The 20,285-nt window shown below is 33.9% G+C and overlaps 2 protein-coding genes across 3 annotated transcripts; both read left to right on the forward strand.

The window, feature by feature from the left end:
- The first annotated feature begins 6,057 nt into the window (after positions 1–6,057).
- Positions 6,058–11,960, forward strand: LOC107816479 (AP2-like ethylene-responsive transcription factor AIL6). Of its 2 annotated transcripts, XM_016642202.2 has the most exons (9): positions 6,058–6,346; positions 7,016–7,481; positions 7,855–7,937; positions 9,523–9,531; positions 9,619–9,707; positions 10,288–10,361; positions 10,483–10,533; positions 10,661–10,737; positions 11,021–11,960. In XM_016642202.2, exons 1-9 carry the CDS (start codon positions 6,202–6,204, stop codon positions 11,473–11,475), a joined length of 1,449 nt encoding a protein of 482 aa, XP_016497688.1. In that variant the 5' UTR covers positions 6,058–6,201; the 3' UTR covers positions 11,476–11,960. The 2 variants fall into 2 exon arrangements, with proteins under 2 accessions (XP_016497688.1, XP_075081781.1); XM_075225680.1 differs by lacking the exon at positions 9,523–9,531.
- Positions 11,961–15,016: 3,056 nt separating this feature from the next.
- LOC107816478 (kinase-interacting protein 1-like) lies at positions 15,017–19,335 on the forward strand. The gene is made up of 2 exons (XM_016642201.2): positions 15,017–15,139; positions 16,418–19,335. Exons 1-2 carry the CDS (start codon positions 15,046–15,048, stop codon positions 19,066–19,068), a joined length of 2,745 nt encoding a protein of 914 aa, XP_016497687.2. The 5' UTR covers positions 15,017–15,045; the 3' UTR covers positions 19,069–19,335.
- Positions 19,336–20,285: the final 950 nt, after the last annotated feature.

Below are 20,285 nucleotides of genomic sequence, written 5' to 3' on the forward strand. Positions count from 1 at the left end.
TCGGTTTCGTTAGCTCCGTTGAGTGATTTTGGATTTAGAAGCGCGTCCGGATTATAATTTGGAGGTCCATAGTCGAATTAGTCTTGGATTGGCGAAAGTTGGATCTTTGGGAAGTTTAACCGGGAATGGACTTTTTGATATTGGAGCCGGATTCCGATTCCAGAAGTTGGAGTAAGTGCATAATGTCAAATGTGACTTGTGCGCAAAATTTGAGGTCAATTGGATGTGATTTGATAGGTTTCGCCATCGGTTATAAAAGTTGAAGTTTCAAAGTTCATTAATTTTGACTTGAGGTGTGATTCGTCGTTTCGAGGTTGTTATGCGTGATTTGAAGCTTCTAGTAAGTTCGTTTCGTCATATGGATCTTGTCTGCAAAATTTGGCGCCATTTGGAGTTGATTTGATATGGTTCGGAAGTTTGGTTGTGATTCTAGAAGTTCTTGAAGTTTCCTTTGATCTCCATGTGTTTTGGCATCCGTTTTCATCATTCTGGAGGTTATTTTGATGTTTTGATCGCTCGAGCGAGTTTGTGTTTTATTTTTAGACTTGTGTGGGTATTTGGTTTGGAACCTCGGGGGCTCGGGTGAGTTTCAGATTGGTTTCTGATTGTTTTTGTTCAAATTTTAAGTGATGGTTTTGGTTTAATCGCATTTGCGATGTTTTGGTCGCAAATGCGGCTATCGCAATTGCGAAGCAGCCTCGCATTTGCGAACCTGGGCTGCTGGGCAGGAATTCGCTTTTGCGAAGAATTCCTCGCATTTGCGAAGGCTCCCTTTTTGCATTTGCGAAGCATTTGGTCGCAAATGCGAACTTAGCAGAAAGCCTCTTGTTTTGCTTTTGCGATGTTTTGTCGGCATTTGCGGAGGTAGCATTTGCGAACCCCTTTGCTAAATGCTGACAACGCCGAGTCTTAGCTTTATTTATGTTATATTTTGAACCCTAACTTCGATGGGAGACGATTTTGTGAAGATATTTTCATGCCAAATCATTCGGTAAGTACTTCTAATTAATTCGCAATTACATTTCATGATTATATATAAGATTTAACATCAAATTCATGAGAAATCTAGGGAAAAATCTAGGGATTTTGTCAAAGTTTTAAAAAATAAAAATTTTGGGATTCGACAATCGAATAGGACTCGGATTTGAAAATAAAATACGTATTTTAACTCGTGAGGCTATGGGTGGTCAAAACCTACCCTTGGACCCCGGTTTTGACCGGGCGGGCCCAGAATTTGACTTTTGTTGACTTTTTAGAAATTGAATAAAAATCACAGCTTTATTAATCGAGATTGTTTTCCCTTGCATTATGTGATGTATTTAAGTCGTCTTTGGCTAGATTAAGCCGAGCGGAGGTGAATTTGTAAAGAAAAAGCTAAATTGAGTATTGAGTTAGCCGAATTGCGGTAAGTATCTTGCCTAACTTTGTTGAGGAAATTTTTCCTACTATTTGTCATTGTTTGCTACATGCGGGGATGATACATATATGAGGTGACGAACATATATGTATGTGTCGGGGTTAACCATGCTCGGGGGTAGATTATATTATAATTGTGACTTACAGAATTACGTGACCTTCTTGTTTCATGCCTTACTTGACTCATAGATACTAAAATCATAGTATTAAATGTTAGGAACTAAGACTTGGCTTGTTATGACTTGATTAACTTTGATGGAAATCCTGAGAACACTATGCACAACATTAATACATTGCTACAACCAATATTCTTGAGATACTACACTATATACTTGTGTAATGGATCATTTGTGAGAATTGTTGGAATATCTGAATAATGAGGTTCTTGCGGATTATTGAACTATTATTGCCTTGAAATTTGTGATTGGGATTCATTTGGAATATTCGTTTCAATACTATCCTTGATATTATTTACGCTTCTTGTCTTGTTTGTCATTGATATACATATGCCTGGTAAGGAAGAGTGTAAAGCACGAAGGGTGATGTCATACCATTATTTATACATTATCATGTGAGGGAGAGTGTAAAGTACGAAAGGTGATGTCGTGCCATATTATTGAGGGTAAAAGCACAAAGTGTGATGTCGTGCCATATTATTGAGGGTGAAAGCACGAAGGGTGATACCGCGCCATATTATTGAGAGTAAAAGCACGAAAGGTGATGCCGTTCCATATTATTGAGAGTAAAAGCACGAAGGGTGATGCCGTGCCATATCATTTGTGAGTAAAAGCACGAAGAGTGATGTCGTGCTATTGCATTTATATTATCATGCTTTTGTGTTATTGCGAGTTCATGGCATGAAGAGTGTTTCCATGCAAGTGAGGACGAGGGACATTGATTATGTTGTGATATCCTTTTCTTGCAGATATCTCCATGTCTTTACCTTGAATTGTTCTTGTTGTACTTATGGTTCTTATGTGACTTGTCATTACTGTTCTGTCTTTATTCTCTATCTCAATTGTTGTTGTGTTGCCCATGCCTTCTATTTGCTTAAATTGTAAATATCATGCCTACTTCCTGTTGTTATAATTGCATCCATGTCATATTTGTTTTGTTGCACTTAGGTACAGGTCTTCTTCCATGTTAGTCATTAATGTCTCTACTTATTAACTTATAAAGATCATGTGTCCCCTTTCTTATTTGTTATATATATCTTCATACCTTCGCCATACCAGTTAGTTGAAGTTACATTCCTTTTTCCTAATTGTTGTCATTACCTCTATATTTTCCGCCTAGTATGTTACTGATGCCCTTATGTACATTCTCGTTTGTTATTGCTACTTACATATTTCATACTTTGTCATTTCTATTATCGGCATTTCTGCTATTAGGTTGGTACTGTTTACGCATATATGATGAGGATGAGATAAATGCACGAAGGGTGTTGTCGTGCCGTTGTATTTAATGTCTTGAGTATTTATCTCACACTATGAAAGTTTGGAGGTGATTATTGTGGTTCATTGGGTTTCGCTTTAGAGAAAAGATTGGTCGAGATATTGGAAACTGTTGAATTGTGATCTCTTCTAGTACTCTGTTATTGCTTTGTACATTCATTTCGTATGCTCTATTCTGTTATACCGTAGTATAGTTCTATTGTCAGTTTATATTACAAATTTTATCAGTGAGAATCGTTTGACTAAAAAGCCTCGTCACTACTTCGAGGAGGTTAGACAAAATACTTGCTAGGTACATGGGGCCGGTTGTACTCATACTACACTTCTGCACCTTGCGTGCAGACTTTTGGAGCGGAGCTGCTGGTGATCTTGGGAGCTGACCCTGAAGGTGATCGTGCATTCCAGATACAGCTGCCACTTGTCCTTGGTAGCTTTAGATTTTGTTAATCTGTTTATGTAGCTTTCAAACATATCGTGTAATTATTTGTATCAGTTTTGTAAATTCTAAGTCTTAGAAGCTAATGATTTGTACTACCAGCTCTTGGGCTAATGTGTAAAAGTTCAGATAATTCCTTACTATTCTTCCTATAATTTCATTTGGTTTGGTATTGTAGTTTACCTAGCTGGTCGAGTTTGGTGCTATTACGACTAGTGAAGGAAGTTTTTTTTATATATATATATATAAAAAGTCTTTCTAACATTTTCTAGATTTTCCTATGCATAGATTAAAGAGGAGAGATAAACGATCTTTTAGTCAAATAATCTTCTTAATTAATTAATGCTATTACGTAGATTTTTTAATGAATATTTTATCTTAAAGTTTAGGAGTTTGGATTTTAGGAGAGAGCAAGACAATCGGCATGAAAGACAAGTGTGAGAAGAAGGATGACATACTTCGTAATGAATCGGAAAAACGTTAAAAATGTGAGATGAGTTCAAACACTACTTCAACAGTTCAACGCCTCCAATATTTCGAGTTGAGGTCCACAACTTATTTTAAACCCTTCATGAATTTTAAATTCACTTCTCATTTCCTAAAAATAGAAAAATGATGAATAGCTATAAACTTTTTGTGCATTTGAATGGCTAAAACTATATGAAAGCATAAGTCATGAGTCAACGTACTAGCTAAACAAGATTCTATAAGGGATCGTTTGGTAGGGGTATAAAACAATAATGAATAGGATATATTAATAATATTGGGATTAGTAATGATGAAATTAGTTATGCAAGGATTAATTAGGTTGAAATTATTACTTATCGATTGTTTGGTTTGGTGTATTATTTCTTATATATGTTGAGCAGTTCTATCTTTATACATGCTTATTCATATATTAAAAATTATGGTATTGCTAATGTTGTGGTTTACTATGTATAAGAATAGTATTGAATAGAGGGTATAACTAATAAAAGTATTAGTTATACATAGCTTGAAAAATACTACCAAACAAGGGATTAATAATATCAAAGCTAATATATATATATATATATATATATATATATATATATATATATATATATATATATATATATATATATATATATATATATATATATATATATATATATACACACACACACACACACACAACAACAACAATAATTACGCTTCAATCCAAAGCAAATTGAGTTTAATTACATGAATTTTTTACTTTTTATGAAAATGTGTTTGGACATACGTTTTCAAAATATATTTCTCAGCCTTATTTTGGAAAAACATGTATATAAGTTTTGGGATTTTGGCCCAAAGTCAGCAATTGGGGTGATTTTGGGATTTGAGATTTTGCCAAAATATGGGCAAAATTTATGGTCATATATGAGTTTGCCAAATAAATCCCAAATTTATTTTGATAAAACTCATGGCCAAACGGGTCGTTAGTTACTTGGTTTGTGTTTTCAAAATGAGGCATGAAACTTTTATATTTTCTTTTATAAAAAGAAAATCGTAACCTCAAAAGTAATTAAGAAATACTGCCGCTTTTTTTTCCTCACGTTACATTAACCTTTCCAAAATATCTAATGAAAAAAAAAACTTTGCCAGCCTTTTTAACCCTGGAATTTTACTTCCCGATGAAATATATATTATCCACCAGCCCGGTTTTTTCGCGACTTTGTTTCAGACATATTTTCTTCTGCGCAGTGCAAAAAGTCACAGCCTCCCTTCCTCCCCTATTTTACTATTCCTGTCATTATATTATGTTAGTTTATGTTTGTCTATATATTAACAGTGTAAATAGTTATTACATTATCATAAGAAAAGTTAATTTACGATAATATATAACTGTGCTTATCTAATTTGATATGGTAACTTAAAAAGAGTATTGAATCTAAAATAATCTTTTAAATTGCACAAATAATAAAGTTTTGTATTTAGTCGCATGCACTAGGCGTATAAAAAATTTTACATTATCATTTTAAATTTACATCATATATTTGATTTAATTAATAATATCAGATTATACTCTATTTTTAGGTTATCATATTACCTATGCTATGCTATTTTTGTAATATAACTTAATGTGATGGTGTAAAAACTTTATATATTGTCGATACACAAAATTTAAACTCTAACATTTTACACTACCCTAGTGTATAAATTACAGTAAACTCTTAGGGGTCCTTTGGTTAGGAAAAAAAGTTATTGCAGGATTAATTAATCCTGAATTAATTATTCCGGAATTATTATTTCATCATCTCATTAAAATAAAAATAATACTATAATTCTAGAATAATTCATTTCAAAATTAATTATACTATAATTTTAATCCAAACAAACGTAAGATAATTCATTTTAAATTTAATTTTAAAATAATTTTAATTATCCTTTATCCCTCGTACTAAACGACCCCTTAAACTACAGCCCCATGAGATTATTAAGATAATTACCAGCTCCTTTTTCTTTTTTCTTTTTTCTTTTTAAAACAATCTTTCCCTTGAAAAAATTTGTTATAGTGGTAAATGAAACCGCTATTCCCTCCTATTATATACCTCCACCTGCTCTAATCTCCTCTATTCTCTTTCTATCTTTAATCTTCTCCATTTTTCTCAAACCTCTTAACTTTTGTCCTTAACTAAATATTGCTAGTTGTTCACATCTACTGCAGCTTTAATTTCTTTGGCTTTGCTTCTCTTTATTTTGCATGCTTTTTAATCACTTCTTTTGAATCTTTTTCACAACCCCTTTTGTCCCTTCTAGTCAAAGAAGAAGTAGAATGTGTCCACACACATATATACATAAATCCAAAATAATTTGATATTTCTTGGAACTTTTTATATAAGTGGAGTTTTTGTTCTTTTTATTGGGGTTTTTGTGAACTTAAAAAGCTTTCAAATGGCTCCAGATAATAATAACTGGTTATCTTTTTCTTTGTCTTCAATGGAAATGCTCAACTCTTCTTCTTCTCAGTCTTCTAATATGCTTCAATCTGCCGACTCAAATCATTACTATTTTGCTGATAATAACTTCTTTCCCCACGGTAAACATGCAATGTTTTTCCTTTTTTCTTTATAAATCTGGTCTGCTGTGTGAGGTGGAGGGCAGGGTTTGAGCCGTGAAAATACTTGTTGCAGAAACGCAGTTTAAGATTGCATGCGTACAATAGACCCTAGTAGTCCGGTTTGTCCGGCGAAAACTTTGTGAATCGAGTTGCCCTTTAAATTTGGTATTTAAAATTTATTGTCAGTTTTTCGCTCGAACTAAGACATTTGATTAAGGATAAAAGATTTGATCGATATTTCCTCACTCCCTAGTGGTGCATACCATGTTTTCTTTCAATTTTTCAGAGCTGTCAAACATTTTTGAAGATAAAGAAAAGACAAGAAAAAATATATGTTGAAATCATAAATAGAAGTTTGAATGAAGTACTTCTCCGGAATTTCTGTTTGGATGCTGAGGAATTAAAAGTAGGAAAAAGACAAGATAATTGCAACCGTGTGGTCTTAATTCGGTTACTGGCTATTTTTGTCAAAGATCTTTCATCACTCTATTAACAGAATAATAATTTCCCAAAAAATTAAAAACGCCACTTTGCTTAGCTATGATATTGTTTTTTAGTTTCCATTAATTATTCTTGCATTTAACATTTCTACTATAAAACCAGCTAAGAATTTTTTTTAGCTTAATGTGTTACCATTTTCTTTTGTAGGGTGGACGAACCAAAAATCTCAAGTAATGTATTCAGAAGGTGAAAAACAAACTATAAATGATGAGTCATTGATTTTTTATTCACAAATACACAACCAGCAACCGCCGCCGAAGCTTGAGGATTTTCTCGGCGGCGAAACGACGGAGACTCAAGATTCGTCGTTGACTCACATGTATGACCACGGTGGCTCAGTCGCCGGTGCCGGTTACTTCAACGGTGGTTTCCAAACATTTTCGGCTAACTCGGGTTCAGAAGTTGATGACTCACAGGTTATGGGTACTGAGTTTGGTACTGAGTCAAGTAACGAGTTGGATTATTCACAGTGTCCTACTGGTGCTTTGTCTTTGGCTGTTAAAACTACTACTACTACCTCGGAAAAAGCTATTGTTGCTGTTGATTCTGAGGGTTGTAAGAAAATTACTGATACTTTTGGTCAAAGGACTTCCATTTACAGAGGTGTAACAAGGTAAATTTTCCATTAACATTAGTAACGTTTGTGGGGAGGTAAAGTTGTTTCCCTATAATCTATAGGTTACGGTTAGAGCTGTGTCTGGAAGCAGCCACTAATGTTCAAGGGCGGAGGGAGAATAAAATCTTCGGTCAAATCCAGTAATTTTGGTCCAAACTAATTTATATTCAAAAATTCATTAAATATATATAAATTATTAATTTAGAACCTAATAACTTAAAATATTTGAAATTCCGAACTCATAATTTCAAATTCTTGCTCCGCCTCTATTTGCATTAGGGCAGAAGTGTCTGCATTTATTTTGTACATTGATAATGATGCTGGTAAAAATTATGCGGTAAATATTAAAAGTTGATTTGTTTTTAAGCAGACATAGATGGACAGGAAGGTACGAAGCGCATCTATGGGATAATAGCTGTAGAAGAGAGGGTCAAGCTAGAAAAGGGCGTCAAGGTAAATTTCTTTCGACGTGTAAAAAATTTACCCCTTTTGCCGTACAAAATTTACCTTGTTACGCATCTAAATTTTGCAATGAAATGGGCGACCTTATCAATCAATAAAGTGGCTAAAATCATGAGATATTAGCTAAATGATTTTTCTATTTATATTTAAGTCTTGGTAGACATTATTTACCAATGTTCTCCAGGAATTATTCATTTTCTTTACCTTATTTTTTATCTGGTAGCTAAATTATCACACCTCTTCCTCACAGAGTACACATACTCAGCTAGTCTGAAGTCTGAACTGTAGCTAGCTTCTAATTCCTCCTATTGCTTTTAACTTTTGCTTCTGTCTTTTTTTTTTGTTGCTTTTTTCTCTTTACTTTCATGGTCAAAGACGCTCTTTAGTTTGACCATTTAGGCTCCTATAATGAAAATTTATACTCCCTCCGTTCAATTTATGTAAACCCGATTGAGCACAGAGTTTAAGAAAAGAGATAAGACTTTTGAACTTCGATGTAAAGTGAGACACATATATTTTATGTGGCTATAAATCATTGTATAAAAGTAAATTGTTTCCAAATAGGGAAAGATGTCATTCTTTTTTGTACGAATTAAAAAGGAAATAGGTTCACATAAATTGAAACGAAGGGAGTAGTATTTAAATTTGTATTTTCCTATTACTACCTGCTGTGTTTTTCCTTTCGGTCATTGATTATCTTGATGTTGTAATTAGAAAAATCTTACACTGTCAATCTACTACAACAACAACACAACATACCCCGTGTAATCCCACATAGTGGGATTTGGGGAGGGTAGTGCTAGCTGCGGATGCACTATATAATTTTCGAATTCAACTGAACCTAGTACTTTCGATGCGGAGCATAAATTTATGTGTAAAAGATCACAAAAATTGCAATAAATAGTAGATACGAACTCATATCACAAAAATTCTATTGATAATATTAAAACATTTATGTTGTGTACATATCTTTAAACTCGGAGAATTTCAATGAAGTGCCCACCATTTGTTATGGATTCACAAACCTGTAGGCTTTATATAGGTAAATATGTAGTGCTGATCATATATTTAAGGTGGACCTATAAATAGTGTATTTGACAGCTCTAATAGTTTGACATCTACATGTTAGCATTTGGTAATTTTCTTAAACCTACTTGGTACTTCACTGGCTTTTGTAATTTCACATGGTATTAAGAAAAGTAATTATTTAATTAATATTTTAAGCAGTAACGCGTCTTAATTTTTTTTCCGTCATTTTAAGTGCAAAATTGAAAATTCCCCAGACATAGTTAATTATAAACATAGTGGGAACAACTTGTTTACCTTTTTCTTGGTCTGGGCAAGACATGTCACTATCTTGCTCATCCACATATAGAAATTCAAATGTTTAAAGCTTCTATGAGCATGCCTCTTGCTTTTCTTTTCTGTTTTTTCTGTGTTTTACACTTTTTATACCCTAAATTCTTGACTTATTGCCAGTTGATTTCTAATGATTATTATCTCACCTTTTTTCTTCTTCTTTTAATTGCCATGGTTCATTTCTTGCCATACTCAAAATTCTGGATTTCATCTACAGTGTACTTGGGTAAGTTGTCTCAATTTTACATCTTTTCAAAGTTTAGCACAAAATATAGATCATTAACATTTGGAATCTATAATATGAATATGATAGGTGGATATGACAAGGAGGACAAAGCAGCAAGAGCTTATGATTTAGCAGCTCTAAAATATTGGGGTCCAACAGCCACCACCAATTTTCCTGTAATATACTATGCATCTTTATCAATTTTCCTTATTTTTTATATTATCAAGTTACCTAAAAGATAATTACAAACAACTATTTCGTAGAACTAATAACTTGGAAAATGAGGAAAGGAATATTACATGCTTCGACAAGTTAAGATACACTAATTTATTAGTGTAAAAGTTCTTTATGCTTTCAGGGAACATTTGGTAGGATGTATTAGGAAAATAATACATATATTAGCTTTGGTACTATTAATCCCTTATTTTGGTAGTATTTTTCAACCCATGTATAACTAATACACCCTATTTTCTTATACATAGCAAACTATGAAATAATACATAGATAAGCATGTATAAAGACAAAACTGCCCTTAATACACCAAATCAAACAGTCAGCAAGAAATAATCTCAGCATAACTAATCCCAACATTACTAATACCGTCTATTCAGTACTGTTCTTATATACCCACCTACCAAACGACCCGAGTGTATATAAGTCAAAGTCCATTGTTCTTATAGTCTGTTCAATTGTTGAATGGAATTATGCATAACATAACTGTGAAAATAAGTTCAACTGGGCTGATATCTTTTTCAGGTTTCCAATTATACCAAAGAATTAGAGGATATGAAGAACATGACCAAGCAAGAATTCATTGCCTCCCTAAGAAGGTGTGCAAACTTTACCATTTTCCATATTATTATCATATTGCTTCTCTATGGTATAATGTTGCTTTAATAATTTTCTCTAGCTGTCAATTATTCTCATAAAAATTTCTTCCGTGAATATCAGGAAAAGTAGTGGTTTCTCAAGAGGAGCTTCTATTTATCGGGGCGTGACAAGGTTTGAATTTTATCGAAGCAATTAAGTACTGCTCATTCGTCTTGGAATATAATATCTAATCGCGTCCTAGATAGAGTGAGATCAATATTCTTCCAGTTTCATGAGTTGTGTTGACGAACTTTTGCAGGCATCACCAACAAGGTCGTTGGCAAGCGAGAATTGGCCGTGTTGCAGGGAACAAGGATCTGTATTTAGGAACATTTGGTAACTACAATTTCCTTGATTGCACTGTTTCTTGTTTTGAAGGGGAGCCTTGGAGTAACGGTCAAGTTGTCTCCGTGTGACCTATAAGTCAAGGGTTCAATCCGTGGAATCAGCCACTGATGCTTGCATCAGGTAGGCTGCCTACATCACATCCCCTTGGGGTGTGGCCGCTCCCCGGACCTTGCGTGAACGCTGGATGCTTTATGTATCGGATTGCGCTTCTTTCAGGGTGACTTGTTTTATTCAAATGACATTTTAATTAACTTTGTCTGAATTATTGCAGCTACTGAGGAGGAAGCAGCAGAAGCATATGACATAGCAGCAATAAAATTCAGGGGAGTGAATGCAGTGACCAATTTCGAAATGAATCGATATGATGTCGAGGCCATTATGAAAAGCGCGCTCCCTATAGGCGGAGCAGCAAAGCGGTTGAAGATCTCACTCGAATCGGAGCAGAAACCATCGTTGAACAATAACTACCACCAGCAGACTCAATGCAGTAGTGTCAACAGCAGTAGCATCAATTTCGGGCCAATTAACCCTGTTTCCGCCATCCCTTGTGGAGTACCATACGATGCGAACCAACCCTTTTACCATCACAGCTTCTTCCCCCACCTCCAGTACTCCAACAACGACGGTCCTTCTGATACTTCTGGTGCGATGACTAATATGATAGCTGCAATGCCATTACTGCAATCACCGGCCGAGATCTTCATCTGGCCTCATCAGTCCTATTGATCTTGCAAGGCAAGATAAGCTCGGATAGCAACAACAACAAGAACAGACCCAGTGGATTCTCACTTGGATAAGTTCGGGTAGCGTGCTCTGCAAATTCCTTTAGGCTAATTTAAATTAACCTCTTTGCCGTCATGTATTCGTTCTAAGCTGACCCTATTTCTAACTTGCTAAAGTGTTAGCATTGGCTGAAAAATTTCATGAAAAGTTGAAGATGAATAGCTTTTGTTTTTTTACTTAATAGGTAGAAGGTGAAAATATTGTAAAGTATCTTTTCTTCAACAGCTGCAGTAGTAGATGCATGTTGACAGGTACTTAATTAGGGTTTGGGGGTACGTAGTGCACTCTTGTGGGAAAATTTTGTTTTTGTTGCTTCCTCATCTTCCCGAGTTGCTCTTAGTACAGCATATTATTTTGTTGAATTTTGTGCGGATCAAATTGACAAAAAAAGAAAAGAAATGATATATAACAGTCTTTATATTTTGGAATTGGCCATGTTATTCTTATTTGTCGCGAGAAAATGTTACATTTATTTTTTCTGCTTGCTTAGGTGAGAGGTACTAAGATGGGTGTAGGAAGTTCTCGAGTTGGATCTCTCATTTTGTTTGTTCGTTGGAATCTTATTCTGTCAAAATCTTTTGGGAGGCCTTGGTGGTGTCATATTATTTAAAATAGTTTAGAAAGCTATTCCTACAAGGAAAGGCCTCATTTCTTTCATCTTGTTGGTCTCTTTTCATATTCAAAAAAGGAAGGCCCCGCTTTAAAGCAAGTCGCCTAGGTTATTTTTAGTTTTATATAGCAGAATTCTCCTTTGACTCCATGATCGTGATTTGATCATCATTAGGTAGTGCGAAAGCACGCCTTATGGCGAAAGATGAGCATTGCGCCCGATTAAGACAACAGTCACTCGCTCTAAGCTGAGCCAGTGTTGGGGTTGGGTTGGTTGATCGCCCAAAAAATGATTCTTATCCCATCCACTTGCTGGTGTCCTTTCAGGTTAGGAACTCTTAGCTAACTTATTGGAAAGAGACTACTCTCATATCTCTCCTGGGAGTAGAGTCAGAAGAAGAGCTAAAAATTTGAGTTGAATTCAGCTCAATCTAATAGCCTACCTATTGGGCAATGGAAAGTTACATTTCTTCTGCTAATTAGTGTTTAGGGATTTTTACCTATATGTACTACATTGAAACTTATTTACCTTCATTGTTTAGGTTTTAACTTAATTACAAGTTGATATACAATTTACCAATTATATGCAAATTAGTATTAATGAGTATCCCTTTGTATTAGAAATTGAGTAGGGAATTCCCCTTTTCTCTCTCTCTCTCTTAGTATTCTTATATTAATATCTTCATGAGGAATAACTGAAGAAATAATACTAGTGTAAAGTGAAAAAAATTGAGAACATTAGTACCTAGTAAAATTCTTGCTTCAGATCCTATGAAAACGAGGAAGTAAATAAGAAAGAAATTAATTCTGATAAAGAGAATCATTATAGTTATCACTCTTTTAGCTTTTTTGAATCAATAAACAAAATAGAATTAATTAGAAGCGAGTAGATTGAATTGGAAACTATGTTAATACGTTAAAAACTCCAATGACAGCCATTAAAATGCTTCGAAGTTTGAATTCGAAAATCAATTTTACGAAATTATTTTTTGTTTGGATTGGGTGTTGTTGCAAATGATTGAGAATATCTGTTGGAGTTTATATCTCAATTTTGAGACAATTTGGTGAAGATTCGAGGTGGTTTTGGTTGAAATTTCAGATTGAAACTCGAAAAAGAATAAATAAAATGTATATAAATTGTATGTAAATTGTAGTTTTTGACCGGATTCTGTACCAAAAATGTCTATTTAAGTTGTAGATAAATTGTAGACTTTGACTGAATTTTAATGTATTTTGTAAAAAAAAAAACGTTTGTCACTTCTTGTAAATATGAAAACTTAGACAAAACCGGGTAAATAAGTTTAAAATCTTGTATATACACAAAAAAAAGTCCCATTAGTTTATGATTCCTGGCTACAGAATCCTCTTGTCATTAGTTTATTTGTAACAAGTTATAGTATGAAGTTGTTCTAAATACTGGAAAATGTTGGTCTTTATAAATAAATTTGAGCTTTTGAAATCCAAATCATAATTAACAAAAATTTCTATTTCATTTGGAACCAAGATTCGAAACTAGTCATTATCTCCAAATATAATGCAAAAAGGTTTCGAATTTTATGATTTCGTTTGTTTTTCTTTTTGTGATTTGTGGTGTATTTTCCTCCTTTTATCCCCCGGCTTCAAAAAAACGGCATGTGTTACTATTTAAAGGTCCAACAAGTTTTTCTTTGATTATTTCTTTGCAAATAGTTTTTTAAATATTTTAAATTATTTATTATTATAACTTATAGTACTTTTTATGTAGTTTCAAGGGCCGTTTCATAACAGCATCACTTTTCAAGTTGTTTTAAAGGATTTGAACCCCAAGTTTTAATTCTTTAAAATGTATATCCACTTTATGATTAGTGCTAATTAAGCTAATTTCCATTATAAAATATTAGGAACCAACCCTAAAGTTATAAAAAATACGCTTTGGTCCAACGAATAATTACTGAAAATTCTTTAAAAATGAAAAAAAAAAAACAGCTGCCCCCCCCTCCACAACTCTTATCTTTTTTGAAGATTTTCTTTCGCTTTTTAAAAAAGATAAATAAAAATACCAAAATAATATGCTAATTAACCATTTCTAGGAAAATATAAAAATCACTAAAGAATAACAAATTTACTAGTTTACCAAAATTAAATGAAACATATTCTTTGTTAATTTTTTTTTTCTTTCTTTTCTTTTTTGCAAATAAAACAAGACTAGTGCATCCTAAAAATGTGATTCTTTTTTGTAGCTTTTAATTTTTCCTAATAAAACCTAGTAAACCTATTAAATATATTCTTGGGGTCAACTACCACAAAAAAAAAAAATGGCCAAAGGTACTACAAGTTCAACGATATGTATCAAGATATATATAGTAATAGGTTCATTCTTTTTAATACGAATGGAGTAATTTCTGATTGAGAACAAGGTTAAATGAATGTCAACAATTAAAAACCTTTTTTTCCAAAATAATTCCTTCTTTTTTTTCTTATTCTTTCTTCTTTGTTAAAATGACAAGTTGTTTAGGACCAATGTATGCCACGTTATTTGCAAATTGGCAGGCTATGACTTTGGCTATGCGAAATGAGCTCTCAACCTTAAACTCATAATTAAGCATAAGGGAAGGATGGAGAACCCTTTTCACAATTATTCCAAATTTTGTCATTTCTAATTGAAGTTTCCAACAAGAAATCTTGATTTTTTTTGGTTTCAACTTTGAGTTTTTAATTGTTTTTCTCCTGTTTGAAACTCTTCCTCTTCTTTAGATATTGTTTCTTTTGTGGATAAAGAATGGAAGGATCAAGAATTGACAAGATGAAATTTTGAGTTTTTTTGTTCTCATTTCCATTTTTTATTTCTTTTTTTCTTCTATTTAAAACTCTTCTTCCTCTTCTTAAGATATTGTTACAAAGAGGAAGGATCAAGAATTAAACAAGATGTTACAAAGAGCTGCAAGTAATGCATATTCATGGTGGGCAGCTAGCCACATTAGGACCAAGCAATCCAAATGGCTTGAACAGAGCCTTCAAGGTACAAATATTTACATGAAAAAAATCAAGGAAAATGCATTATAATAATTTTTTGGATACCACAAAATCAAAAATATTGGGGAGGTTGAAAATATTCTAGAGTATGCAATAGCATTTGGTGATGAGTACAAAGGTCAAATATGATAGGAGATCAAGGTTCAAACTCAGTCGAGAGAAAAAATGGTGATTTCTTTCTAGGAAAAATTACATTGTATAGTCGAAAAAATAATAGTCAAAAAAATGTATAAAACTTATATATTTTTTGTATATATATATACACAAACTGTATGTTATATACAAAAACTTATACAAATTTTATACACTTTTTCGGCTCCAGATATAAATAGTTTATGGCGCGGGCTAAAAGTAAATACCCCTTCTTTGTGTCTATCTAATCCTTGAGGAGTAAAGTTATCTAATATTTGTATTGGTAGGAGGTAACATGTTCTCAATAGTACAGTCGATATGCACATAAAATTATTGGCTCGAACACCACCACAATAAAAAGAACCACAAAAAAGGAGAGAATATCATACATGTGTCTTTATGTACTATGCTTGGATTTCAGCCCACAATAAGGCTAAGATCTTTTAACCGGAAATAGTTACCTAATACTAAAATTTGGTGAAATTAATACTCACTTCATGCACTTTTACTTGTCCATTATACTAAGAAGGATATCAACTTTATTTATCCATTTTGAGAAAAGAAGAATAATTTACTATTTTATACCTATTTTACCCTTATTATTAAGTAATACTAATCATTTTCAATTTATTTCTCAACATATTATAATTAGGGGTGATATAGTAAAATTATAATTCTATTAATTGCTTCTTAAGGAATGTGCCAAGTCAGACAAGTAAAAATAGACGGAGGAAGTATTATGCAATAAATGTCCAATTTCCTCTTTTCTTATATAGTGATGCATGTCTTGTTCCACTTTCACTCAATTTCAAACCCGGAAGAAATCCCCTAAGATAAATAATTATGAAAACTATATTGCATCCCCTTTAGGAGAAGGTGGAGTAAGTGTATATTTGTCTCTTGTGTGCCCTCTACTACATTGTTCATGTGCAAAGTTTGATATGTCCTCTCTTGCTTATTTCAACAACAACAACGATCCAGTAAAATCTCACAAGTGAGGTCTGGGGAGAATAGTGTGTACGCAGGCCTTCCCTCTCTTGCTTATTTAGTTTGTTATATTTCCTCTTTGCTTATATAAAATGTTTTCTTGTTGAGTATGAAAAACAACTCTGATATATTTTTGGCATAACAGATATGCAAGAGAAGGTGGAGACTGTGGTTAAGCTCATTGAAGAGGATGGAGATTCATTTGCAAAAAGGGCAGAAATGTACTACAAGAAAAGGCCAGAGCTGATCAACTTTGTGGAAGAATCATATCGTGCTTATCGCGCTTTGGCTGAACGATATGACCATTTATCAAAGGAATTACAGGCTGCTAACACCACCATTGCTGCTGTTTTCCCTGAACAAATTCAACTAGCAATGGAGGAGGAGGACGAATATGGCGCCCCGAAAATACCATTGAGTTCCTCACAAATTCCAACATCAAGTGGATCAAATGTACCTAAGGTTCCAAAGGCTCCAATAAAACAGTTGAAAGGTCTAATAACAACAGCTTCAAAGAAATTACAAGGCAAGAAATCATCCAAAAAAGAAGATGCAAGTAAAAATGTCCCAAAATCAGGTTTAACCAAGAGTGAAGCTCTTGAAGAAATCGACAAGCTTCAAAAGGATATTTTGGCTTTGCAAACTGTGAAAGAGTTTGTAAAGAGTTCATATGAAAGTGGTCTAGCAAAGTATAAGGGAATTGAAAGCCAAATCATGGAAAAGCAACAAAAGATATGTAAACTTGAGGATGAATTTGGTGAGGGTCCGGTTATTGAGGATAATGATGCCCGTACGTTGATGGCTGAAGCAGCACTAAAATCATGTCAAGAAACATTGGCTCAGCTCCAGGAGAAACAAGAAAGATCAACAAGAGAAGCAAGCAAGGAATTCGAAAAGATTGAAAATGCTAGTAAGAAACTGAAGTCTCTCGAGCATAAGTATATTGGTGATCAGATCGACGAAACAAAGGCACCTGAAAAAGATGAGACTGCTAAAGCAACAGCTGAATCTCAGAGCCTAAGCCAAGAATTAAGCAAGGAGATCGAGTCATTGCAGGAAAAGATTAAGGAGCAATTCGATACAAGCTCTATGTCATCTCTAACAGTGACACAACTGGCAGAGAAGATCGACGAGCTTGTGAATGAAGTAGTCAGCCTTGAAACAGCAGTTTCAGCTCAAACTGTTTTAATCGACAGATTAAGATCAGAAGCCGATGACCTCCAATCACAAATTCAGATTTTGGAAGAGGATAAGGCAGCTCCTACAGAGGATAATAAACACAATCTGAAAATCAGCATGGTAGCATTGGAGGATAAGTTGCATGGTATCCGAAACCTGAACCAAGATGTTGCTTATCAAAACAGTAGCTTTCAAACTTACTTTGACACAGCCCGTACGAGTCTTGACTATTTAGCTGAGAAATTGAATAGTGTGAAACCAGATGAGGAGCTCCAAGACGAAGAGGAATCCGTTGTTAAAATCAAGTCTCAAGAAGATCCAGCAAAACAGCAAGTTCAACAAAGTGCAAGTGAAGCTCCCAAGAACTTAAGTACCCCGAAAACAGAAGATAAAGAAGTTAGAAAAGAAGTATCTCCTAGCACAATTGTCAGTAATAAAGAAGGGGAAGGTATAGAATCTCAAGTTGAAAAAGCTGATGAGAAAGTCTCAACTCAATCAGAAAATGCTGCTCATGAGATACAACCACATGAAAACGAGGAGAAGGGCGACGAGCCTAACTGGCAGCAGCTGCTGTCAAGCCAGTTGGAGGATAGGGAAAAGACTCTCTTAGCAGAATATACAACGGTTCTCAGGAATTATAAGGAAGTCAAGAGGAAGCTTAGCGACAAGGAGAAGAAAGATAGGGACACTGAATTCGAAGTCACACTGCAGATGAGAGAACTTAAAAGTGCTGTTGCAAAGAGGGATGAAGAGATAAATAACCTACGCGGGAAGTTGGACCTTCTACAAGGAAATGTTAACGAAAGCAAAGAATTGAAGGAAGAAGATCAGCAAGCATCTGAGCCCAAGGATGTTCAAGAAATAGAAGACAAAGATAATCATAATGATAATGCAAAGATGATTATGGTTGATCAACATGCATCTCTCTCGCCTATTGAGGAAAAGTTCCGGATGGATATTGATGCTATAATGGACGGAAACTTGGACTTCTGGCTAAGATTCAGTTCAACATTTCATCAGATACAAAAATTCAAGACAACAGTCCAAGATTTACAGAGTGAAATATCAAAACTAAGAGACAAAGAGACAGAAGAGAACAACACCAAAACAGATATGAAATCAGAAATCAGGCCTATATATAAACACATGAGGGAAATTCAAAATGAGCTAGCAGTGTGGTTAGAACAAAGTGTGTCATTGAAAGATGAAATGAAACGTAGGTCCTCGTCGTTGTGCAGTATTCAGGAGGAAATTACAAAAGCATTAAAGGAAGGAGCTGAAGAAGATGAGATCAGATTTAGTAGTCATCAAGCTGCAAAGTTCCAAGGTGAAGTCTTGAATATGAAACAAGATAACAAGAAGGTAAGAGAGGAACTAGAAAGTGGTGTAGATCATATAACTACACTTCAAGAAGATGTTGAAAAGACGGTGACAAAGTTAGAGCAAGAGTTTGGACTTGCTGCTGGAAATCAACAACAAGCTAATAACTCAACTAGCGGATCATCAATTCCTTTAAGATCATTCATCTTTGGAACTAAACCAAAGAAGCAGAGGCGTTCGGTCTTTTCCACCTTCCAAAACAATAGGAAAGCCCTGTGGGCAGGGACACCTTTGTAGATCTTGTTTTTTCATCTTCCCTTTACTTTTATTTAATTTTTGGTCTCATTCTTTCCCATTTTCTTGTTTGTTCATATTTGGGAAGTTTTTCGAGATTGTATGTATGTCATGTTGTATTGATGGTGTAAAAAGGTAAAAAAAAATTTCCTGCAGCTTTCTTCAGTTGCCTATGTTGCATGTCATTAGTTCTGTGAACTAAGGTTGCAGCATCAAAATTTTTAGTTGAAACTGAGAGTCAGTCTACTAGCTACCCTCTTAATAAGTATGTAGCCGTTCAAATTTTTGTAAACTATCAGAGACTACACCAATTACCATTTTTCTTTTTCTTCTTTTTTGTTCTTCCAGTCTCTTTTACACTACCAACTTTCCTTCAACCTTTATTTAGAATATAGGTTGATGAATTCAATTGGATTTGTTCATAATTCTTTGTGATTTTAATTAGTTAAAGTGCATTTTTTTTCTGATTTGATTATGGCTCCAAAATTGTAATGGCTTGCAAATTTGCCTTGAATATTTGTGGAGTACTAATTTTAAAACGACATAAATCGAAGACATTAAACACATAAAAAATAAAAATTAGCATAAAGGTAGACGATCTGAAGGAAAGTATATCGAAATTGACCTATGCTTTATCACCGACTTATCTGATAAAAGCGCACTTTACTCAACAATAAAAAGTTTAAGAACTTATTGAAAGGAACTAATTTCAGTTCGTTGATCGATTTGGTTATCTATATATATCAAAAGTTTATTATACCGAACTGAATTAAACTGATCTAATTGACCAAGTATTTTCCTTCTCTCCCTGACCTGTGAAATAAGATTGAGCCCATGTTCTTCTCAAGTGGTAGACGTATATCAATTTTTGGCAAGAGGGTCTATTCTAGTCCAAACAATTGCTCATCAATTCATTATATTGAGCAATGTGCACCTAAATAACTGCTCTAATCCCATCAAACTCTAATAAAGTAGTACCTCCAACCTTGTTTACACCTCAAACTTCCTCCACGTAGGAATCTTATTTATATAATAATCGCGTGATTATAATCAACATACTTTATGATAATATTTCATGACTGCATTTGTAGAATCAACTTCATCAATCAAACTTGGTAAGGCCTATTGCACCAATTGTGTCCAGATAGGATACTGCTGCTGATCAGCAACTTCATCAGAATATCTATCATTTATGATGGTCAACAAATTTGCGCTAGATC

This window comes from Nicotiana tabacum, chromosome 11, assembly GCF_000715075.1.
Source record: "Nicotiana tabacum cultivar K326 chromosome 11, ASM71507v2, whole genome shotgun sequence".
In the NCBI taxonomy this organism is placed as follows: domain Eukaryota; kingdom Viridiplantae; phylum Streptophyta; class Magnoliopsida; order Solanales; family Solanaceae; genus Nicotiana; species Nicotiana tabacum.

What these genes read in the sequence shown, in the direction of transcription:
- LOC107816479 (XM_016642202.2), top strand. Translation starts at nt 6,202, where the DNA reads ATGGCTCCAGATAATAATAACTGGTTATCTTTTTCTTTGTCTTCAATG. An exon ending in CAGCCACCACCAATTTTCCT is followed by an intron (nt 9,708 to 10,287) that starts GTAATATACTAT and finishes TATCTTTTTCAG; the next exon opens with GTTTCCAATTATACCAAAGA. An exon ending in TTCATTGCCTCCCTAAGAAG is followed by an intron (nt 10,362 to 10,482) that starts GTGTGCAAACTT and finishes CGTGAATATCAG; the next exon opens with GAAAAGTAGTGGTTTCTCAA.
- LOC107816478 (XM_016642201.2), top strand. Translation starts at nt 15,046, where the DNA reads ATGTTACAAAGAGCTGCAAGTAATGCATATTCATGGTGGGCAGCTAGC. An exon ending in GCTTGAACAGAGCCTTCAAG is followed by an intron (nt 15,140 to 16,417) that starts GTACAAATATTT and finishes TTGGCATAACAG; the next exon opens with ATATGCAAGAGAAGGTGGAG.